Below are 23176 nucleotides of genomic sequence, written 5' to 3' on the forward strand. Positions count from 1 at the left end.
TCTAGATTCCACATATATGCATTAATATATGATATTTGTTTTTCTGACTTACGTCACTCTGTGTGACAGACTCTAGGACCATCCACATCTCTACAAATGACCCAATTTCGTTCCTTTTTATGGCTGAGTAATATTCCATTGTATATATGTACCACATCTTCTTTATCCATTCCTCTGTCGATGGACACTTAGGTTGTTTCCATGTCCTGGCTATTGTAAATACTGCTGCAGTGATCATTGGGGTGGATGTGTCTTTTTGAATTATGGTTTTCTCAGGGTATATGCCCAGTAGTGGGATTGCTGGGTCATATAGTAGTTCTATTTTTAGTCTTTTAAGGAACCTCCATACTGTTCTCCATAGTGGCTGTATCAATTTACATTTCCACCAACAGTGCAAGAGGGTTCCCTTTTCTCCACACCCTCTCCAGCATTTATTGTTTGTAGATTTTTTGATGATGGCCATTTTGACAGGTGTGAGGTGATACCTCATTGTAGTTTTGATTTGCATTTCTCTAATGGTTAGTGATGTTGAGCATCCTTTCATGTGTTTGTTGGCAATCTGTATATCTTCTTTGGAGAAATGTCTGTTTAGGTCTTCTGCCCATTTTTGGATTGGGTTGTTTGTTTTTTTGATATTGAGCTGCATGAGCTGCTTGTAAATTTTGGAGATTAATCCTTTGTCAGTTGCTTCATTTGCAAATATTTTCTCCCATTCTGAGGGTTGTCTTTTCATCTTGTTTATGTTTTCCTTTACTGTGCAAAAGCTTTTAAGTTTCATTAGGTGCCATTTGTTTATTTTTGTTTTTATTTCCATTTCTCTAGGAGGTGGGTCAAATAGGATCTTGCTGTGATTTATGTCATAGAGTGTTCTGCCTATGTTTTCCCCTAAGAGTTTTATAGTGTCTGGCCTTACATTTAGGTCTTTAATCCATTTTGAGTTTATTTTTGTGTATGGTGTTAGGGAGTGTTCTAATTTCATTCATATGGTAGTTCTATTTTTAGTTTTTTGTGTTTTTTTTTTTGCGGTACGCAGGCCTCTCACTGTTGTGGCCTCTCCCGTTGCGGAGCACAGGCTCTGGATGCGCAGGCTCAGCGGCCATGACTCACGGGCCCAGCCGCTCTGTGGCATGTGGGATCTTCCCGGACTGGGGCACGAACCCGTGTCCCCTGCATCGGCAGGCGGACTCTCAACCACTGCACCACCAGAGAAGCCCTATTTTTAGTTTTGTAATGAACGTCCACACTGTTCTCCATAGTGGCTGTATCAATTTACATTTCCACCGACAGTGCAAGAGGGTTCCCTTTTCTCCACACCCTCTCCAGCATTTATTGTTTGTAGATTTTTTGATGATGGCCATTTTGACAGGTGTGAGGTGATACCTCACTGTAGTTTTGATTTGCATTTCTCTAGTAATTAGTGATGTTGAGCATCTTTTCATGTGCCTCTTGGCCATGTGTATGTCTTCTTTGGTGAAATGTCTGTTTAGGTCTTCTGCCCATTTTTGGATTGGGTTGTTTGGGTTTTTTTGATATTGAACTGCATGAGCTGTTTGTATATTTTGGGGATCAGTCCTTTGTCAGTTGCTTCGTTTGCAAAATTTTCTCCCATTCTGAACGTTGGCCTTTTGTCTTGTTTATGTTTTCCTTTGCTGTGCAAAAGCTTTTAAGTTTAATTAGGTCCCACTTGTTTATTTTTGTTTTTATTTTCATTACTCTAGGAGGTGGGTCAAAAAAGATCTTGCTGTGATTTATGTCAAAGAGTATTTTTCCTGTTTTCCTCTAAGAGTTTTACAGTATCAGGTGTTACATTTAGGTCTTTAATCTATTTTGAGTTTATTTTTGTGTATGGTGTTAGGGAGTGTTCTAATTTCATTCTTTTACATGTAGCTGTTCAGTTTTCTACTGCACCGCTTATTGAAGAGACTGTCTTTTCTCCATTGTATATTCTTGCCTCCTTTGTCATAGATTAGGTGACCATAGGTGCATGGGTTTATCTCTGGGCTTTCTATCCTGTACCATTGATCTGTATTTCTGTTTTTGTGCCAGTACCATACTGTCTTGATTACTTTAGCTTTGTAGTATAAAAGCTAATCTTTTTAGAAAAGATTTTTGATTAAGGCGGTATTCTTAGCTATTCATTCAACCAAGAAACAAACGTATCTTTAAGTTTAAGCAACCGGGTGACTTGATGGTACCATTTACTGACATCAGACTTAAAAAAAGAAATTCAAACGTATCTTTAATATTGACTTTGGGCTTTAATTCTTAGAAAGTCAACTTTATATTGATATGTACAGTATTTTTTTAAAGAATTTAGTAGCTAGCTACTATTATCATAAGGCATTAACTGCACAATACAACAAGAACTTGATTTTAGCAGGTCCATAAAAAATAGTGAAGTAATTAGTTCCGTTGACTGACTCTTGTTCAGTTAAAACACCCTTTAGCAGTTTCCTGTGGGTGTTGCCAACACTGGTTCTCAGGGGGTTAGAGAGTAGCCAGTGTAGACTCATTTTTAAATTAAATTTTATTAATTTAGATTTTTTGTTGTGCATTTCAGTTAACTGTTAAGCACCTATTCTTTGCCAGGCACTGTGCTGCTTACTTGTTATCTCCATTGGATGTCTAATGGATTTCTTGAATTGACAAATGGAACTTTTATTTTTTGGTTCAAAATTTCTTTTTTTAAGTCTGATGTCAGTAAATGGTACCATCAAGTCACCCGGTTGCTTAAACTTAAAATAAAAACAACAAAACCAAAAAAAAATAAAAATAAAAACAACAAAACCTAGAAAAACAAAATACCTAGGAATCACCCTTGATTGAGCCTTTTTCTCATGGCCCATGTCCAAGCCAGGAGTGAATTTTGTGGTTCCACCTCCAGAACGTATTTCACATCTGTCCACGTTTCTCCTTCTCCCTTCCCTAAACTCCTTGTTTGTCTCAAACCTGGTCTGAGGAGGTTTCCTCTGTATCCTCTATCCCAGTGTCCTGCTGATTTCCCTTGTAGCACTTAACACAGTCTGTAGTTGGCGCTCTGCTTATCTGTGATCTCTCTCCTGCTAGCATGTAAGATCTCTGGTGGTAGGGACCCCATCCACCTTGCTCTCTGGATCCTTAGTTGCCTCTGCCTCCCACATGTAAGTACATAGTAGGTGTATGTATTTATGGAATCCATTGTTACAGTGTGGTTGCCTACTAAGCTCTTGACAGTCTTCTATGCCCTGGGAATATATCAGTGCACAAAACAAAGGTCTGCAACCTCACAGAGCTCACCTTCAGTTGAGTTTTACCTTTAATGTGTTTTTGATGACATGCCATCATGTACAGTTGAGCTCAGGGAGTGTTGCACGTGCCAGGCTCTCTGAGAATATGCATGCCCCAGTTTTGGGTTTTTTTTTTTTTTAATTGAAGCATAGTTGATTTACAGTATCATGTTAGTTTCAGGTGTACAGCAAAGTGATTCAGTTACACATCTTTTTTTCATATTCTTTTCCATTATAGGTTCTTACAAGATATTGAATATCGTTCCCTGTGCTATACAGTAAATCCTTGTTGCTTATGTTTTATATGTAGTAGTGTGTATCTGTTAGTCCCATACTCCTAATTTATCTCTCCGCACCCTTCCCTTTTGGTAACCATAAGTTTGTTTTCTGTGTCTGTGAGCCTGTTTCTGTTTTGTAAATAAATTCATTTGTATTATTTTGTAGATTCCACATATAAGCAACATCGTGTGATTTGTCTTTCTCTGTCTGACTTACTTCACTCAGTATGATAATTTCTAGGTCCATCCATGTTGCTGCAAATGGCAATGTTTCATTCTTTTTTATGGATGAGTAGTATTCTGTTGTATACATATGTACCACATCTTTTTATCCATTCATCTGTTGCTGGACACTTAGGTTGCTTCCATGTTTTGGCTACTGTAAATAGTGCTGCTGTGAACATTGGGGTGCACGTATCTTTTCAAACTAGAGTTTTCGTCTTTTCCGGATATATGCCCAGGAGTGGGATTGCTGGATCATATGGTAACTTTTTACCTTTTTAAGGAACCTCCACCCTGTTTTCCATAGTGCATATGCCCCAGTTTTAGAAGTGTGGGCAGAAGGTGCATGGGAGCTGCTGGCCCCACAGCCAGGCCAGCCTGGGGTTGGGGCTGGGATTGGGGTTGGACGTCAGACCGAAAGAGTGACGTGACGTTAAAAGATGAGTTGTGTGTACAGTGGAATTCCGTGTAGTCATTATTTACAAGCCACATGCCTGCAGTGAAAATATTAGAAACTATAAATTCTGTAAATTTTAGAATCCATTTGTTTCCATTTCTTTGATCTGATATAGACAAGTAATTTCCTGAAGAATATCTTTTCTTTCAAAGGTGACTAGCGCATGGTTTGTATTGAAGGGGATTCTTTAGGAGAGCATTGCCCTTACGAAAATAATCGTTCACAGTTAGTCCAGCTCTCTGTTTATGGGCAAGTGAAATGTGTTCCAGATGGAGGAGATTTATGTAAAATGAATGTCTTGTAATGAAACTTTAGAAACGGAGTTCAGTTTCAAAATGATTGTATCAGCAGATATGTCTCGTCTTAGAAAGTTTTAGTAGGGATCGCTTTCCATATCTGCACAAATCTTTTCCTTTATTTCTTCTTTTTTTTTTTTTCATTTGCAAAGATTTAAGCCGATTTGGCAATTCTGTGTTATGTACCTTGTGGTAGCCAATTAGCCTCTAATTTTTGAAGCTAGATAAAGCCTGCAGGTGTCTCCTTACCCCTCGGCTACCAGGTTACAATGAAAGTGAGTCAGAATTCTGCACCCTCACGTGTATTATCGAGCAGGCACCAAAATCAGTTTTGTGGGTAAATTGAACACAGTTGCTGCTCTGTCTTGTGTCGTCTCACAGAGCCTTTCTGTAACGATTTACCGAGGCAAATGTGACAGTACCAGACACAGAACATGGTCTGCACCACGCAACCCCCATCCTCCAGATCCGCGGCTGCCCTCCCAACCCTGCAGCCCCTGGGGCTCACTGCAACCTTGACACCCGGCCCACACCAGACTGGCTGGCGGACATCTGTGTATTTCCAATCAGCCCATGGCTATTAATGTCACTCATTTTTCCCCAGGAATTTCTAACATCGGTTACACTAAGTAACAGGGCCACTTAGTTCACAAGAAAACTCATTTTACTAATTAACAAAACTTCTGGTGTAATCTGGAGATTAAGATAGCTGAAGCATTTAAAATAGCCATCTGGCCTTGGGATTAAATCCTAACTAATTACTTCCCGAATGGGTTTTCCCATTTAGGGCAAATAGCTGCCTCCAGAGTGGAGATATTTCCTGGAGCAAACTAATAAACATCCATAGCATGCTATCTATACTAACATGTTTTCAGGTAAATTACAGATCTTATAACAACTTTAAATACCAAATTAGGAAGGGGGAAGTTATTTTTAGAGCATGAAACAAACCTGCATTGTCCCTGTAGTAAGTTGCTAGCAATGTAGGTTTAATAACTATGGATACGTCATAACCACCCACTGAAAAAGTTCCAGAAAATCAGTGTCGATTCAGAAGGAATAAAATTCTTTAAGTAAGGTAATTTTCTTCTTATTTTCTTGACAGTATCAAAATATCCAAGTTGTCCTATTGCACCTTTGGAGTGAAATTCTTTACAGTTTCTGTTTTACATAAGAGAGAGGATTCTAGCCATCTTTGCTGTTCAGACTCTTGCAGTAGCATGCTGTCTTAGTTGTCCTTGGATTGGGAAGCAATGTGCATGGCATCAAAATGCATCCTCTATCATTAACACATAATGTACTTGTCCTATTTTTTGCTTTTCCTTTGTTGTTGTTTTTATTGGCGAAATCCTAGTTGAATATTCTGAGTACCATAATCTGACCTATATGGGAATCAAATACAGTGTGGGCATCTTCACCACAAGTTTCTTCACATCATGTCTAAAAGATGAGAGGACCCAACCCATTTAAAAGTAAAACTCTGCTTGTTTTCCACTTTAGATTTGTATGTTATTAAAAATGTTAATTCTGAAAGAGTATTTATTATGTATGTGACGGAAAAGCTTTTCAACCTATATATTTTATTTTCTCCCCGACCCCACCCCAAGACTAACACTGAAGTGATTTCACATCCCCTGGCCTGCCTCTTACCTAATTTGCCAGGATGTTCAACATTAAGGGGAATATTTAAATCCTAGACCATTTGGGGGATATTTAGTAAAGTATTTCTTTTTGGTTCAGAAATTTTGCTTTTTTCTGTTGTCAAAGTATTGGGCTTCCCTGGTGGCACGGTGGTTTAGAGTCCGCCTGCCGATACAGGGGACACGGGTTCGTGCCCCGGTCTGGGAAGATCCCACATGCCGCGGAGTGGCTGGGCCCGTGAGCCATGGCCGCTGAGCCTGCGTATCCAGAGCCTGTGCTCCACAAGGGGAGAGGCCACAACAGTGAGAGGCCCGCGTACCGCAAAAAAACAACAAACAAACAAACAAAAAAATAGAACCAAGATTTATTAGTTACTAAGTAGATTGTTTTCAGAGTTACTGGTTTCTTTTGGGGTCAGGACAGGGCCAGAGGGACACCCCCAGTCCACTCTGCCTTCTCCCACATGTAGGCTTTCTCATTCCATCCTCTTTTTTCATTAGTTTTTTTGCCTAGCCCTTTTCCTTTAGCCAAAAGAGATTTCTCTGGCACTGGCTGTAATGGTTAGAGCAACTACGGATGCCAGTTATAAAAAGGAAAGGGAACCGATTTGGCTAGGGAACTGATGAGCAAATTAGATGTCGTATGTTGGTGACTTTGTTTATCCAGGTAAGTGATCACATGTCTAAATTATTTGGGGACATTTCTTTTTAGGTTACCTGTTCAGAAGCCCGTGTTTTTAGTTCAGAAGAACTAAAAAACTTTAGTTTTTTTTTTTTTCTCCTTTGAATCTAACTTCCTTTTTTAGTTTATATTTTCTCATGAAGTAAAGGAAAAATAAGTTCACCAAATATAAAATGGATAGTGTTCAATTTAAAATTTTAAAGTTATTAGAGTTCAACATTACCAGTGTGATAACTTTGTCCTTTTGCCCAAATAAAGAATTTCTTTTGTTTAATGAATTTTGAACTTCTAATGTAGAGTGGTAAAGAAAAGAGAATAGGAAATAGTATAAGAAGTTGAAAGCTTAAACAGCATGTAGATAAATACATAATAAATTAGACAAGTTATTGAAAGCTGAAAGTTTGTATTACTATATAATGAATTTTTAAGTGAAATATTCAGTAAGAATTAGGTGATATGATATTTTGATTAACCTTTCTGCAGGGTTAAAGTGAGAAGTTTGAAAAAGTATCTGAGCAGTTGTGTTGGCAGTGTAATCTTTGCAGCTTTGAAGTAATAACATTGTCTTGACTACTCTCTTAAAATAGTAATTTTTTATTAACTCAATGAAATAGTGTATAGATGATACAGCTGTTTAAAATTTGTAAAGAATTTTAATCCTCATTATAACATCAGGACTTGATTTTAGTTTTTGAGTTTCTTTTTTGAGCCGTTCTAATGATTTGTAAGGACTGATAGTTTTGAACTTTATTGTTTTTTAAGGATCTTCCACAAAACAAGAACAAAAATGACTTATTTAAAAAATAGCATAAAACTCATTTTCTCTCATAATTACCATATGAGTCCTTTGGGCCATTTTATAAATCTAAGAAAAATTAAGGGTTTTAGTGATCTTATTTTCTTCTGTATTTTGTAACATTTTGCTATTTCATCATCCTTGGAATTGATTCATCATTACTCATCAGTTATTCCCAACGGTGTTTAAAAAGACTAAAATAGAGGCTTCCCTGGTGGCATAGTGGTTGAGAATCCACCTGCCAGTGCAGGGGACATGGGTTCGAGCCGTGGTCCAGGAGGATCCCACATGCCGCGGAGCAGCTAAGCCTCTGTGCCACAGCTACTGAGTTTGTGCTGTAGAGCCCGCACACCACAACTACTGAGCCCACGGGCGTGCCTAGAGCCCGTGCTCCGCAGCAGGAGAAGCCACCGCAATGAGAAGCCCGCGCACCACAACAAAGAGTAGCCCCCTCTCGCTGCAACTAGAGAAAGCCCGCGCACAGCAACAAAGACCCAACGCAGCCAAAAATAAATAAATTTATTTATTTATTTATTTTTAAAAAAGACTAAAATAATAAGACTAATGGAATTGCCTAGAAGGATGCTATAACAGTGACTGTTGCATCATCCTTTCGTTTGCTTATTGTATTGCCCAAAGAATTGCATTATCTTTCAAGAAGGTATGAAAGAATGCTACAGACAGCATTTTTGTAGTCTGCTTTTAGATTTCAGTGAACATAGTTGAAAAAATCAGAAGTTTTCACCTTAGTGACAGAGAACTGACAGAGGAACACATTTCACAGATATTAGATGAATCAGAAGATGAATGCAAAGAGGCAGCATTGTAGACTCTGATGACAGTGAAATTGGTTCTGTAAGTCTCAGGTTGAGTCTTCAAATGGTGTAGCCTTGAATTTTCTCAAACTCAAGAACAATCTATTTCTAAAGACAAAAAGGAAATATGTCATTGGCATCCAGTTAGTCATTCAACAGGAAGGATTTCCTAACTCAGAATTTTGTAATAAGAATCTGGACCGCTGGTTTTACTAAACGGCCGTGTGACAGTGTTCTTTCATCTTGTGTAATGTTTGTGGGTCAGCATTTATGCAGTATGGTTTGTAAAGGGACAAATGCTGAAGGCAGAATAGTATATGAAAGTGATTGGAAGGAAGTAGACGGTGTAGAAATGAAGAGATTCATTGGATTGACCATTCTAATCGGTGCTTGTAAATCTAAAAATGAAAATGTTTTACAGTTAGAGCCAAAAAGGACTTCCTCTCATAAACAAAATTGTGGGCTGTCCGAGGTTTTAGGTATTCTTCCAGTATTGCATTCTGACAATGCAAGGGCAATAATAAGTGAGAACCTGTTGGTGGAAGGGAATAAAGGTGTTGATAGTTGCCACTCTGAACAGCTGTTACCCAGGATGTTGTATCTCTTGAAGATAAGGGAGTAGTTTTGCTTACAACTTAGAGGTTGAAATCAGACTGCAGTGTATCACAGACTACTACTCTCTGTAGTAGTTTTATTTTAAGAGAACATGAACACAGATCCTCCCTTTAAATTACCATTTAGCTTGAAGCTAACGGATCTACTTGATAAACTGTAAAACTACTCAGCTCCACTGGGCTGTTTCTGGGAATCCTTCTTCTGTTCCCATAGCACCGCCTCTCAGTCCTTTGGACGTGCCCGGACCATGTTCTTCAGGTTCCAAAAAAACACCGCCTTGGTTCTCCTGAAGCTGGCGGGCCACTTGTCAGCATCTCTCAATGCCACAACCATATTATTTGTGTAAACTGGTTGTTTGTATAAAAGTAATACTTACATGATATCACAAGAGCCCGTCTGAAAAGGAGGAAAAGTTTTTTTCTCACGTTAAAAACAAACAAAAAAACTTTCTCTCCCGCTATAAAATAAAATTAACCAAACAAGCAAATTGTGGTTTTTATTTTGTGATGCTTAAGTAATTAACAAGTTCTCTGGAAGAAATTGTTCAATACTCACCAGCAGCCTCTTAAAGATTTGCATGGTAGTCCGATGGAATTTAAATTGTTACCTCATTAAGTTCGGTGATACAAGATCAGCTTTTAAGCTAGAGGGCGTTGCTGGTGTTTGTGTCACCATCCTCATTTCCAATTTCATGTTCTATTCTGTTGTCTGCACATACTCAGTTACAAATGTTAGACCCGTGTCCAGAGTTGTTTTGGTTTAGCCAATGTTTTGATAACTTATAAATGTGGTGAGTGACTTTATACATGACTGTGTGAGGAGTGCTAAGAGGCTGTTTTTCACAGAATGCCTTTGCTTCCTCCAGGACTCATGTTTTTCACCTCCCTCTTGAACCCTTTGGGGTTTAGTGGCATCTGAGGCAGACCCTTAATGGAATGCGTGTCTGTTATTATGACGGCACGATACCTTAGCCATACCAAACTAGCCATGCATTTCCTGTGCAGAACAAGGCTTTTAGAAAATATGAGATAGAATATTTACATTTTGGTGGCGGGGGGCGGTGTTTGAAGGACACTTTGGAAATGGTGAAGGGGAGAACTGGGGTGGGGAGGCAGCTCCTTGGTGTGTACATGAGGGAGACTTCACTGCCGGAAATCAGCATTAGGAACTTTCTCCCCATCTTCCCCACGTACGATCTCTTTTCACCTTGTTTTCCTAGCTTGGTTTGAGTTTATTAAAATTGGAAAACTGGGTGAGTTCTTACTGAGTGCTCATAATATTGAGCAAAAAATATGAGTTCTTTTTTTTAAATTTAATTTATTTTTGGCCGTGTTGGGTCTTCGTTGCTGCGCGCAGGCTTTCTCTAAGTTGTGGCGAGCGGGGGCTACTCTTTGTTGTGGTGTGCGGGCTTCTCATTGCGGTGGCTTCTCTTATTGCAGAGCACAGGCTCTAGGCGCGTGGGCTTCAGTGATTGTGGCTTGCAGGCTCAGTAGTTGTGGCACACGGGTTTAGTTGCTCCGTGGCATGTGGGATCTTCCCGGACCAGGGCTCGAACCCGTGTCCCCTGCACTGGCAGGCAGATTCTCAACCACTGCGCCATCAGGGAAGCCCCAAAATATGAGTTCTTGATTTTCGTAAGTTATCCCTTTTTTCAGTTTTGAAAATCAACATTATTGAGATATAATTTACCTGCAGTAAATCACAGTTCAAAAATTCTGTGGTAGCATCAGAATACTGACTACTCATTTTTTTCTACTTAAAGTAAATATTTATACACTGAAAAAAATAACATTGGAAATGTGAGAAGAGTCCTGAAGTCATAGGTAAAAGAATGGGCAATTGGAGTGGAGACACAAGTGAAGAGTGTAAATCGGCATTGCATGAGGAAGTAACGTTTAATTTAACATATTTATTGTAAATCTAAGGAATAGATGTTTAATTATATATTTTTAAATGATGTTTATCTAAGGAGGCCTAAGATATCTCCCTTGATTATTTTTTAAAATTAGTTTATTGAGTTACATTTTGCATACAGTAAAATTCACCCCTTTCAAGTGTACAGTTCGATAGATTTAGATGAATGTAAATAGTAGTGTAAGTGGCACCGTGATCCAGAGATAGAATATTCCCATCCTCCAAAAAGTTTCCCTCCTGCCTTGACATAGTTAGTCCCCTCCTCCTAACTGTAGCTCTGATAACCACTGGTCTATTTCATCTCTATAGTTTTGTTTTCTTTAGAATGTCAAGTAAATGGAATCATGACATAAGTGTAGTGTTTTCCGTCCAGCTTCTTTCACACAACATAAAGCTTTTTTAGATCCATCCATGTTGTCGGGTATATCACTGGCTTGATCATTTTTATTGCTCCGCGGTGTTCCATTGTGTGAATATACCACTATTTCTTTATCCATTCACTCTTGATGGACATTTGGATTGTTTCTTTTGGGGGACTGTTAAGGAGAAAGTGGCTGTGGACGTTCACGTGCAACACTTCGTGTCATGTGGTAACTTATGTTTAACTTTATAAGAAACTGGCAAACTGTTTTCCAAAGTGGCTGTACCAGTTTGCATTCATTCCAGGGTTGTATGAGAGTCCTAATTGTTCTATATCCTTGCTGGTCTTTCTTAAAAATTTTACAGAGTGGATATGTAGTGCTATCTCATTGTGCCAGTTTTAGTTTGCGTTTCCCTAATAACTAATGCTATTGAGCATCTTTTCATATACTTACTGACCATTTACATATCTTCTTTGATGAAGTATCTGTTTAAATCTTGTGTCCAATTTTTTTTATTGGATTGTTTGTCTTGTTACTGGTTGTAAGAGTTCTTTATATATTCTAGGAACAAAATCCTTTATCAGATAAATGTTTTGCAAATATTTTCTGCCAGTCTGGTTTCTCTCTCTCTTTTATTTCTTTAAAATCTTCTCTACAGCGTCTTTTCAGTATATGTGCTGCTGAAACGAGCACTGCAGTGTCTTTTAAAGAACAGAAGTTTTAAATTTTGATGAAATCCAGTTTATCAGTTTTTTATTGTATGGTTTATGCTTTTCACATTCTATCTAAGAAATCTTTGTCTAGCTTAAGGTCATAAAGATTTTCTCCTGTTTTCATTAGCAAGTTCTTTTAGAAAGTTTTCTTTTACAGTTTTAGCCCATGCATTTAGGTCTATGATCTATTTTGAGTTAATTTTTGTATATGGTGTGGGGTAAGGGTCTAGGTTCTTTTTGTTTCATTTTGCATATTTTTCAAGCACCACTTGTTGAAAAGACTGGCCCTTTCCCTGTTAAATTACCTCAGCACCTTTGTCAAAGATGAACTGACCGAATGTACGTGCTCTGTTTCTGGACTCTACTCTGCTCCGTTGATCTGTATCTCTGTCCTTTAATCAATACCACACTGTCTTAATAATTTTATAGCTTCTTGAAATCCAGTAGTGCACGTCCTCAAGCTCTGGTCCTCTTTCTCAGAATTGTTGTGACTTATCTAGATCTTTTTCATTTCCCTTAAATTTTAGAATCTGCCTGTCCACTTCTGTAAAGAAAGCCTTCCAATCCCTTGCCTTTTTTTTTTTTTTTTTTTTTTTTTGCGGTACACAGGCCTCTCACTGCTGTGGCCTCTCCCGTTGCGGAGCACAGGCTCCGGATGCGCAGGCTCAGCGGCCATGGCTCACGGGCCCAGCCGCTCCGCGGCACGTGGGATCTTCCCGGACCGGGGCACGAACCCGTGTCCCCTGCATCGGCAGGCGGACTCTCAACCACTGCGCCACCAGGGAAGCCCCCCTTGCCTTTTCATTTGCTGAATAATAGTAGTATGTTTACCAGTATCAGTCCTTGAATTCTTGATCATTATTATGTTCCTTTATTTTGCAAAGTATTTAATTTGGCCTTTTATATCAGTATTTATAAGTACGATATTTGCTTTTATTTTGCTTTCCCTTTTTTATGATATCTTTACCAGTTTGGGTATTCAGTGTTATGATAACTTTATAAAATGAATTATGAAAGAATCACTATTTTCTGTTTTCCTGAAACAGTTATGTAGTAAAGCAATCAAATATTCTCTAGGAATTTGCAAAACTATTTAAGACCAATCCATCATTTTTAAAGGGATAATTATATTTTATTATTTTCTATGATTATGGTCTGTTCAAGTTTTCTCTTGTTGTTTTCCTGAATGGATTTCTGTTTTCTTAGGAAGTCATCTATATTATTTACTTTTTTCAAGTCTAACATTATAGGGCTGGGCATAGTGTTCCTTTAAAGCTATTAAAATCTTTCAGATTATTTAGAAGAGCTTTTAAAAAGTTCTAAATGCTTAGGGTTTCATTTTTATTATGTCAAGGAAAGTAACCTATCCTAGCCCTACATTTAAAAAAAAAAATTTATTGAGGCTTTTTCTTTTTATTTGGGGCAATATATAAGATCTGCTTTTGTAAGCAATTCATGGATACATGACAGGGTACTTTGGCTTATTGTTTTATTATAGTGTTCAGATCTCCTACGTCCTTAATTTATTTTCAATTTTCTCTTTGTGATTTATTTTCAGGGCAAGTTTATTCGGATCAACTTTGATGTAACTGGCTATATCGTTGGGGCCAACATTGAAACATGTATCCTTTTTCATAATCACATTATTCAAAATAGAGACTGATTTAATCTTCCTATGGCCTCGGGGCAACCCTCTATGGTACCTCTCCCATTATCCAGATGATAAAACTTTAGCACAGAGAGATTGTGACTTGTTCAAATACCTTCAACTTCGGAATATGAACTCCAAAGTGGTATTTTGTTGTTGTTCATTTTTAACACCAGGTCATGATCTAGTCACATGGCTGGGGAAGTGGAGGGTCCCACTGAGGTGAAGGGTACCTGTACATCAACCCAGGAAGTGTTTGTGTGCTGTAAGGACATTTAGGTGAACACCCCTATGTTGAAAACATCTTCAGTTACTGCTGTGTTAGCCCATTTTTTACCATCTACTTCTGATACTAGTGGGGTGAGCGTGTCCCATCGAAACAAACCTTATTAATGTACAGAGCTGAAGTAGTTTCAGTTAGTGTTAAGCAGAATAAAACTAGAGGCAAAAAAAGTCAAATACATAGACTAGTCTTAAGAAATGTCACATGCATAGAATGGCCTTAAAGAATGATAGGTATATAAAGAATTAATTTGATTTAAGAGATAATAAATTAGAAATGATTCTGAATGATAATGTGTCAGGAAAGATACAGGTGACAATTCTCTGATACTTGTTAAATACTCTTCAGTGGTAGAAATACTCTGCTTCTATCCCTCAGGTGAGGGATAAATCAAACTTTTCCTGTTAATTCAGGACTTTGTTTTATGCCTCTAAATATGCTCAGAGCCAGAAAACACAAGAAGCACTTGAAAATGACAGACGAATGGAGCTAGAGTTCTTTCATACTGCGGAGCATCGTTCATGTGAATGTACTTTTCGCCGAATGTGGAGGATGTGTTTGGGATAGTCTGATTTAAAATCAGGCTGTATGGCACACACATAGTTCACTTTGGTGGCCCCTGGGAAGGTTTACTTCAGAGGAGGCAGTCCTCTCCCAAAGCAGTGAAACTGAGACTCTGAGAGCCCAGTGTAGCTGTCAACCCAGAGACACGCCGGGAGCATCAAGGCCCCGTGAACAGAGAACCCAAACAGGCCCCAGATGTGCGTGCTGTTACCCAGGTGGAGGCGCGGTGTTATGACGTGCAGGTGCTGAGTGGGGACTCGCAGGGGTAGGACAGGAGTTATGCACATGTATTTTGGAGTTCAACAAAGTTTTGATTTGTACCTCTACCACTTATTAGCTGTTTTTTTTTTAAGTTTTTCTACATACAATGCTTCGCATTTTTATTATTTATTTGTTTGTTTATTTGTTTATTTTTGGCTGCGTTGGGTCTTCATTGCTGCGCGTGGGCTTCCTCTAGTTGCGGTGAGCAGGGGCAACTCCTCGTTGTGGTGCGCGGGCTTCTCATTGCGGTGGCTTCTCTTGCTGCGGAGCACGGGCTCTAGGCGCGTGGGCTTCAGTAGTTGTGGCATGTGGGCTCAGTAGTTGTGGCTCATGGGCTCTAGAGCACAGGCTTAGTAGTTGTGGCGCATGGGCTTAGTTGCTCTGTGGTACGTGGGATCTTCCTGGACCAGGGCTCGAACCTGTGTCCCCTGCATTGGCAGGCGGACTCTTAACCACTGCGCCGCCAGGGAAGTCTCAGCTGTGTTATTTTGAGTAATTTCTTTGTGCCTTGGTTTCCTTATTTGTGAAGTTGTGATAGTAATTCTGATGTTAAAAGGCTTTTTCTGCCTTCAGTGTCACCCTTAACCTCCTTTGCTCAGACCTTCTGGAAAAATCTCGTGCTGTTCGTCAAGCAAAAGATGAACGTACTTTTCATATCTTTTACCAATTGTTATCTGGAGCAGGAGAACATCTGAAGTGTAAGTTACAAAGTTTTTTACTCTTTTATATTCAGTTGAGTATCTTTTTTAATATTAAAACAATTTTTTTGAGAAAGAGAACAGTTTTGGGAAACAGATTTATACACATACACCAGAATTCTAGCTGGTTAAATTACGAAAATGATGTTGAATTTCCAAGCCATGGGGTCAGTACTTTAAGTGGCAAGCATATGGGTGGCGTTATATTATCTTTTGTACTTTTGTTTCTTTTCTTTTAAAATAATTTTAAATTAGAAGACAAATGATGTGTTTTTATACACATTCCATTTCAAAGTTTATAAATACAAAAGTAAGAAAAAATAAATTTATTTAATAAAATTAACTTGAATAAATATGTGTATTCCTAGATTTACAACTGAATATGTGCTATGCTTCCAGTAGTACTAGAAAGAGCCTGTGCGGATTTTTATTTATTTATTTTGTGAATCACAGGTTTAGGGTTGGACAGGGTAAAAAGTAAATTCTGTTCTGGGTCAGAGTTTTGCTGGGTCAGGAGGGAGGGGAGAAGGTACACAACTTTCCAGTTTCTTCTGAGTTTCAAAGTCCATGCTTCTTCTCTAGAATTAGTATGTATATTATTTAGATATCACAACAGACATATAAAACCCAGTAATACTTTTCTCATCTGGGGTCTAGGCTTTTGTTAACCATAGGTCATCTGTGGAAGCATTAAACCCAGAAATCAGTTAAAGAAAGACCTGCAAGGAAAAAATAATAATAATAATAAGCAGCAAGTAAATAGAGTAATTGCCAGTGAGAGACTAAAAATTCAAGATTATACATTAGGTAATGCTGAAGGGAAGAAAACCCTCAGGCTTTCAGACTGGCAGGCATTCTTAAGTAGTAATGAATCGAAAAAAAAGACACTGTTAAAAGAAGGAGATTAAAAAAAAAAAAAGCAAGCAATACCTGGTAGAAGCTAAATGTGATGTAAATAAGAATTAAGGGATGGGGGTGATCAGGAGAAATCCTCTGCAGCAGAGCCAGTTACACAGAAAGCTAGGAGCACGTGATAACATCTGCTGAAGGGATAACGACCTGTTTTACTATTTTGAGTGCTCCTGAGAATGTCCTTCTGCTCTTAAGAACACATTTCTTGAAGGAGTCAGTTAAGTTCTCTCTAACTCATGGACCCTGAAGTATAGAGTCAGTGGGCGTATCCGTTATAATACCCTGTCAGACTATTACTGTGTCAGACAGCACTCTCAGAGGCAATGTACCACTAAACAGACTGACTTGGAGAAAGAGTTTCAAGGCATTATCTGGGCTCAGCATTTGCCTGGTCCATATTCTACACCTTCCATATCCAAGTCTTTATCTAAGCCCATGCAGTCTTCACATGGACCTCAGTGTTTGCTATAAACTCCTTGCTAATATAGGAACATAGAATATGGGTTTGAAAGCTTTCCCTCAAGATGCCTAAAATATTTAAGTCTGAAAATCAAGTTTAGTTATCTGGAAGATTATCATACCCCAGCCTTCTGATTTCAAATATAATATTATACAAACCGCTGTTCCCAAAAGCCCCTGTTTAGATGTTTGTTGTTTATATCATCGTTTTCCTTCATTGTACAGATAATGGAAAACTCTGTCTTATGTTTGTGTATTTAACATGAGCATATAAAGAAAGGAGTACGTGGTGGTGATGGGTTGGATGTTCTTCTGCCATGTGGGTGCAGTTTGAAGGTGGGGATGTGCTTTAGTCTGTTGTTGACTATTTATTACGTTGTATTCTGTTATGTTTTCTTTCAGCTGATTTGCTCCTTGAAGGATTTAATAACTACAGATTTCTCTCCAATGGCTATATTCCTATTCCGGGACAGCAAGACAAAGATAACTTTCAAGAGACAATGGAAGCAATGCATATAATGGGCTTCTCCCACGAAGAGATTCTGTGTATGTGTGATTTCTCTAATAAGATTCTGATGCTCAGTTTTCATAAGACTTATAAATTGGGGATAAATAACCTAAACTAGAAAATGATTGAGAAACTAATGGGAACTGCCTGTAATTTTATGAAATCCTGAGATTTGTCTTACTGAAAAATTTTGTATAGCTAATTTTTAGCACAAAATAAGTTAGAATATGTCTCTGCTACATTTTGATGCAGTATCTTAATTAATTTTTTTCTTTTTATATCAACATAAAGCAATGCTTAAAGTGGTATCTTCAGTGCTACAGTTTGGAAATATTTCTTTCAAAAAGGAGCGAAACACTGATCAAGCTTCCATGCCGGAGAATACAGGTAAATTGATGAATACTGATTTTATTTCTATTTCCGTGGTCTGTTGTCGTGTTCTCCAAAAACATGTTACAACGCAAGCATCAAAGCCCTCCTGAAGTGTTTCCTATGAGACTCCACGTGCCTAGGAGTAAGGGTCACTCTGATTCCATAAAGGAGGGAAGAGAATGGGGTGCAGGGTGAGACGCGGCAGTGGAGACTCTGCCTTAGCCATGGGGCGTTAGGACTGGGGGGTGGGAGTGGGCACAGGCTGCAGAGACCACAGGGCTCATCTGAAAGGGAGCTGCAGCTGCTAGGTTCTATAGCCAGTTTTCTCCTTGCCAGCAATATAGGCCCAGGTCTGCCAACTAGAATTGATTTTTCAAAGAAAGGTGGAAACCTAGATTTTAATATGAAATCTTCAAGCTTTTAAATATCAAAAATGGATTGAAATTCACATGGGTCAAGGACAGAAGTTTGTGAACCATAAAATGTGTTTGCAAGCCTTATGAGGTCTGCTTCCGAAGGTCTGGAGACAAAAAGAAAACTGAGGAATCAGTGTATTGACTCCAATGCTTGATCACTCGAGGACGTTATCCTGCCTCACAGGATCCACCGTGGCCAGTGAAGGCTGACATGCATCACAGTCTCTGCCCTGGAAATCGGCCTTCTTTGTTGTAACCAATATTAATTTAATTCTGTGTAACCCTTTTCAGGGACCTGTCCGTCTCCTGATACCTCATCACCACCATTTCCTGACAAAGCCTTTGCACCTCATCTTAAATCTTTAGATTTCCAGGATCATGAAATGTATCATTCAGTCAAAGTATTTTAATTGTCATTTGGGCCAACTTCTTCCATATAGCTTTCACGTGGTTAAGTAAGACTTAAAATCGAGCAGTTTAAGATTTAGAACAAGAAATGTATTAGTGTAACTTTGCTTGGAAATCTTGACCTAGAGGTAGAAGAGAATCAGGTCACCCTTCTGAAAGACAAGGCAGCCAAGTGTGTTTCTACTTTTTAAAATATAATGTGATAGGTTTTCTGCTTGTTATTTTTTTTTACCTTTTAAAAATATTTATGTATTTATTTATTTATTTGGCTGCATTGGGTCTTCGTTGCTGCACACAGACTTTCTCTAGTTGCAGCGAGCGGGGGCTACTCTTCGTTGCAGTGCGCGGGCTTCTCCTTGCAGTGGCTTCTCTTGTTGTGGAGCACGGGCTCTAGGTGCACAGGCTTCAGTAGTTGTGGCACGTGGGCTCAGTAGTTGTGGCTCGCGGGCTCTAGAGTGCAGGCTCAGTAGTTGTGGCGCACGGGCTTAGTTGCTCTGCAGCGTGTGGGATATTCCTGGAGTAGGGCTCGAACCCGTGTCCCCTGCATTGGCAGGCAGATTCTTAACCAATGCACCACCAGGGAAGTCCTCTACTTGTTATTTTAAGATAACTTTTAGCTTGTAATGGTTGGTTTTGTTTTCCTTCTTTTTTTAATGCCCTTGATTTGTTATTTTTCATACGATTTTATAGACTGGCATTTGAAAATTTCCCTGAAAATCTGGAAATGTCTCATAATGGCAAGGCTTTCCCCCTCTTTTTGTTTTTTCTCCATTCTTTTCCTTTCTTTTCTTCCTTTCTTCTTTCCTTTATCTCCTTCTTTCTTTTTCTTTCTTTCCATCCTTCCCTCCTTTTTCCTTTTTTCCTGCTTCATTTACAGAACAGCTGTTTTTTTAAAAAAAAAAAAACAACTAAAATGGCTCCAGTGTCATTGCTTCACTGCTGTTCACTACATCACCAGTAATGAAAGTAAAATAAATCTCTTTCTTAATTGTATGAGAAGCTTTAAAAAATTACAACTCTATAATTTTTCTCAAATTATTACCTATATTAGGTAGTGGTGGTTAATTAACACTTGCTCTGTTGCAGTGTGTAAGAGTTTGTACTTTTTAATTACAGTAAAATTTAAACATTTAAGAGGAGAGAGAAGAGTGTAAGGAACTCCCAACATTCTCGTCACCTGGCGTAGACAGTCACCAACTCATGGCCTGTCGTGTTTTATTCATACCACCTCTCACTTCCCCTTTTCTGGATTATTTCAAAGCAAATCCCAGATACTTCATTTGTAAATATTTCAGTCTGATGCTTGACTCAGGATTAAAAAATAAGGGCCTGAAGTGAGCATATACACTTTGACTTCTTTTAGTATTGGCGATATTTCTACTTTCTCTTACCAGCGTTTTTCAGGTTATCGATATTTTTAAAATTTTTAATTGTGATAAAATTACACATAACAAAATTTATTTTGACCATTTTTAAAGTGTACAGGTCAGTAATGTATATTCACATCATTATGCGATCAGTCTCCAGAATTCATCTTGCAAACTTAAACTCTAAAACAACTCCCCATTTCCCCCTCCCCCAGCCCCTGGCAACCACCATTCTAGTTTGTTTCTATGAATTTGACTAGTCTAGGTACCCCGTAGAAGTGGAATCATTCAGTATTTGTCTTTTGTGACTGGCTTATTTCATCAGGTTATTAATATGTTGTTATACATTAATTTCCCGTGGCATTTTTACATGTTGGTACCAAAGAGGCATTTCTTAAAAAAGACTTATTCTCTACTATTGTCTATAGTACTAAAAGTAAAATTATCTTTATTAAACATACCAATCTCTATAGCACATTCCTCCTTATCCACTCCCCACCCCATGAATAAGGTAAATATAGCAAATAGCTGTTAACCAGTGGTACCAGGGCACCACAAATTCGAAAGAAAAAAATACATTTAATCACAGAAATTTATCACAAACGTAATAATGAACCAAAAGGAAGAGCACGTTTTGATTATTGGGCTTTGGATATAAGGCAGTTTGAAACTAGATAAAATCTGAAAAAACAATCACAAACAGACCAAGCGGGAGCTGGGAAATTAGGGTCATTATTGCTTCTTCAAAAACAAAAACGAAAACCAAAAAAAGATGGCCAGATCTAACCACCTATCTATCTGCAGGAGAACAGAGGCTGGAGGCACATGTTAAATGACCACGGGGTGCAATCAGGATGAATGGTTCCATTTCCAGTGATGCTGAAACATTTACACGCGCCTCCCTGGAGTTGCCTTCAGAGCAATATTGGCAAATTATTACCTTTTAGATTGAATATGACTCTCTTAAAAAAGCATAAATGGCAAATAAGAGGATAATAAGGCTTAGAAGTAGAAAATGTGATGCAGTTATAAGGGAACTTGCTTTCCTGGTAGAGGAAAGTAAGCCAAGATATAACCACACTATAAAGTCTATTTTTTCGCTGCTAAAATGATGTTTATCGTGATAAAGCAAGAGAGTGTAGGCAATTTGCTTTTGCTTCTTTGTATTTTTCAACTTCCCATTCGATACGTGCACACAAGCAAACATATGTAGGTTAACTAAAAGGAGGCAGGACGTAGAGGTTGAGGAGGGCAGCTGGTAAAAGCTGGGGAGAAGAGTCACAAACCAGAGGAAGTGCTCCCTGAGGCACGGCCTGCCCTGCCCACCCAGGGTGCTGCTAGGTTGCCGACAGTTCACCTGGATCCCAGGGGGGTAGGAGGCAGTGCGTCTTTGAGAAAGAACTTGGTTATGCTTCTAACGTGATTTAAAATGTACTTACCCTTATAGAATTTTATTGTTGTTTTAACACTTAATCAAACATTTATTGTAATAATTGGAACACTTGTTGGACCTTAGTGACATTAGACAGTGAACTTCTGCTGAGGAAGGTGCCCTAATGCTGGTGAGAATCAACAGTAACAAAATTAGCAGCTTTTTATGTGAGCCGAGAAATCAAATAATTTTAATAACCTTTAGGCTTCTTGCCTACTAAAATATTATTAGGATCACTACATGGGCATGATAAGTTGTCTCGGTAACATGATGATTTAAACTATTTTAAACACCATTTTTCTCATTCTGTGCATTATCCATGGGTTCTAAGACTTAGTAACTTGCATTAAATTACCCAGAATAAGTAATTGCTGACTAATCGTCTCTTATATAGCCTAAGGATGAGTATTATTAATTTGAAAGGATGAAGGTGGTTTTCATCAGACCTAAAACTTGCCCAGACTTATGCCTTATATTTAATTTCTTAATAATTTGATAACTACTAAGTGTTTCAAGTGTTGACTGAATATATTGTGACTCGATCATGAGTAGAAGCCTGGTATTTAGGAGACCTTTTACCCTCTAGTTGCCCAGAAACTCTGCCATCTTCTTGGCATGAACGTGATGGAGTTCACCCGGGCTATTCTCACCCCCCGGATCAAGGTCGGCCGAGACTACGTGCAGAAAGCACAGACCAAAGAACAAGTAAGTTTAACATCAGTTGCTGTCACACATTTGTTTGAATGATAACCGTGGCCATTAGACCTTCCGATGGGCATGTAACCAACTGAATCAATAGAAGCTCTATTATATGGATGTTTCTTGGTACTAATTGAGTACTTTATCTCAGAACATTTTTAGAGGTGACTTGTTAAAAAAAGAAATCTGAAATATCGCCTTGAGTTTTCCCCAGGTAGATAGATCGTCCATGTTCCCCAGGACATGTACCTCGGGATCCCGCCCAACAGGGGGTGCCCTGCTTGCTCCCTTGTCCCTGTTGGGGGGAGGGGAGACAGCACCAAGAATGTAGGAGTCAGATTCACCCATTTCCTGGTGGACTCTGGGCAGATACGCTGCCTAGGACCCCAGCGGCAGAGGGAAGAGTTTATTTTTACTGGGCATCTTCAGCCATTTCCTACATTGATTATTTCCAGTTTACATTTAATTGTACTAATACCCTCTGTTGATGTATAAAATTCAGAGAGGATTAAGCAGTAAGTGCCCTTTTAGGGTTTTGGCGGGCGCTGTAGATCATTAAACTCCCTCCATCAAACAGCTGTTAGTGTTTTGTTGAGATGATTTCCGGAGTAAAAGGTTGATGTCTAATTACAGGCAGATTTTGCAGTAGAAGCTTTGGCAAAAGCTACCTATGAGCGGCTCTTCCGCTGGCTCGTGCACCGCATCAATAAAGCTCTGGATAGGACCAAACGGCAAGGGGCATCTTTCATTGGAATCCTGGATATCGCTGGATTTGAGATTTTTGAGGTATATCTTTCTCCCTCCTGCTCTTGCTTCCTTCTGTTTATTCTTTTAACAAAGAACACTTACGGCTCCCTCTGTACCAGCTGCAGTGCCAGCCACCAGGGATATGATGGTAGATAAGTAGGTACAGTCCCTGCCATTCTATTGATGGTAGAGAGTCAAGCATTCAGTGACAGAAACCCAAAATTCTCAGAATTTTGGATAATGAAGTGAGGGGGGGCTGTGATAGAAGGAATTGGGGGCGGGCCACTGTGGAAGATGTGTCTGCAGCAGTAGGAGTGGAGCGCGGGAAGCCCCCGGCCTCAGGAAG

General features: G+C 38.9%; 1 protein-coding gene across 4 annotated transcripts in view; it reads left to right on the top strand.

The window, feature by feature from the left end:
• The window catches only part of MYH10 (myosin heavy chain 10), a gene marked incomplete at its 5' end in the record, with an annotated part of 131402 nt that overhangs the window by 54578 nt on the left and 53648 nt on the right, over nucleotides 1-23176 (top strand). For all 4 annotated transcript variants that reach the window (XM_079724672.1, XM_079724673.1, XM_079724674.1 and 1 more), the window contains 6 exons: nucleotides 13615-13678; nucleotides 15412-15510; nucleotides 17284-17427; nucleotides 17681-17776; nucleotides 21971-22089; nucleotides 22717-22869. In XM_079724672.1, the coding sequence (XP_079580798.1) occupies nucleotides 13615-13678; nucleotides 15412-15510; nucleotides 17284-17427; nucleotides 17681-17776; nucleotides 21971-22089; nucleotides 22717-22869 (675 nt within the window). The remainder of the gene's footprint in view (nucleotides 1-13614; nucleotides 13679-15411; nucleotides 15511-17283; nucleotides 17428-17680; nucleotides 17777-21970; nucleotides 22090-22716; nucleotides 22870-23176) is intronic.

This window comes from Hyperoodon ampullatus (genome assembly GCF_949752795.1).
Source record: "Hyperoodon ampullatus genome assembly, chromosome: 19".
Classification (NCBI taxonomy): domain Eukaryota; kingdom Metazoa; phylum Chordata; class Mammalia; order Artiodactyla; family Ziphiidae; genus Hyperoodon; species Hyperoodon ampullatus.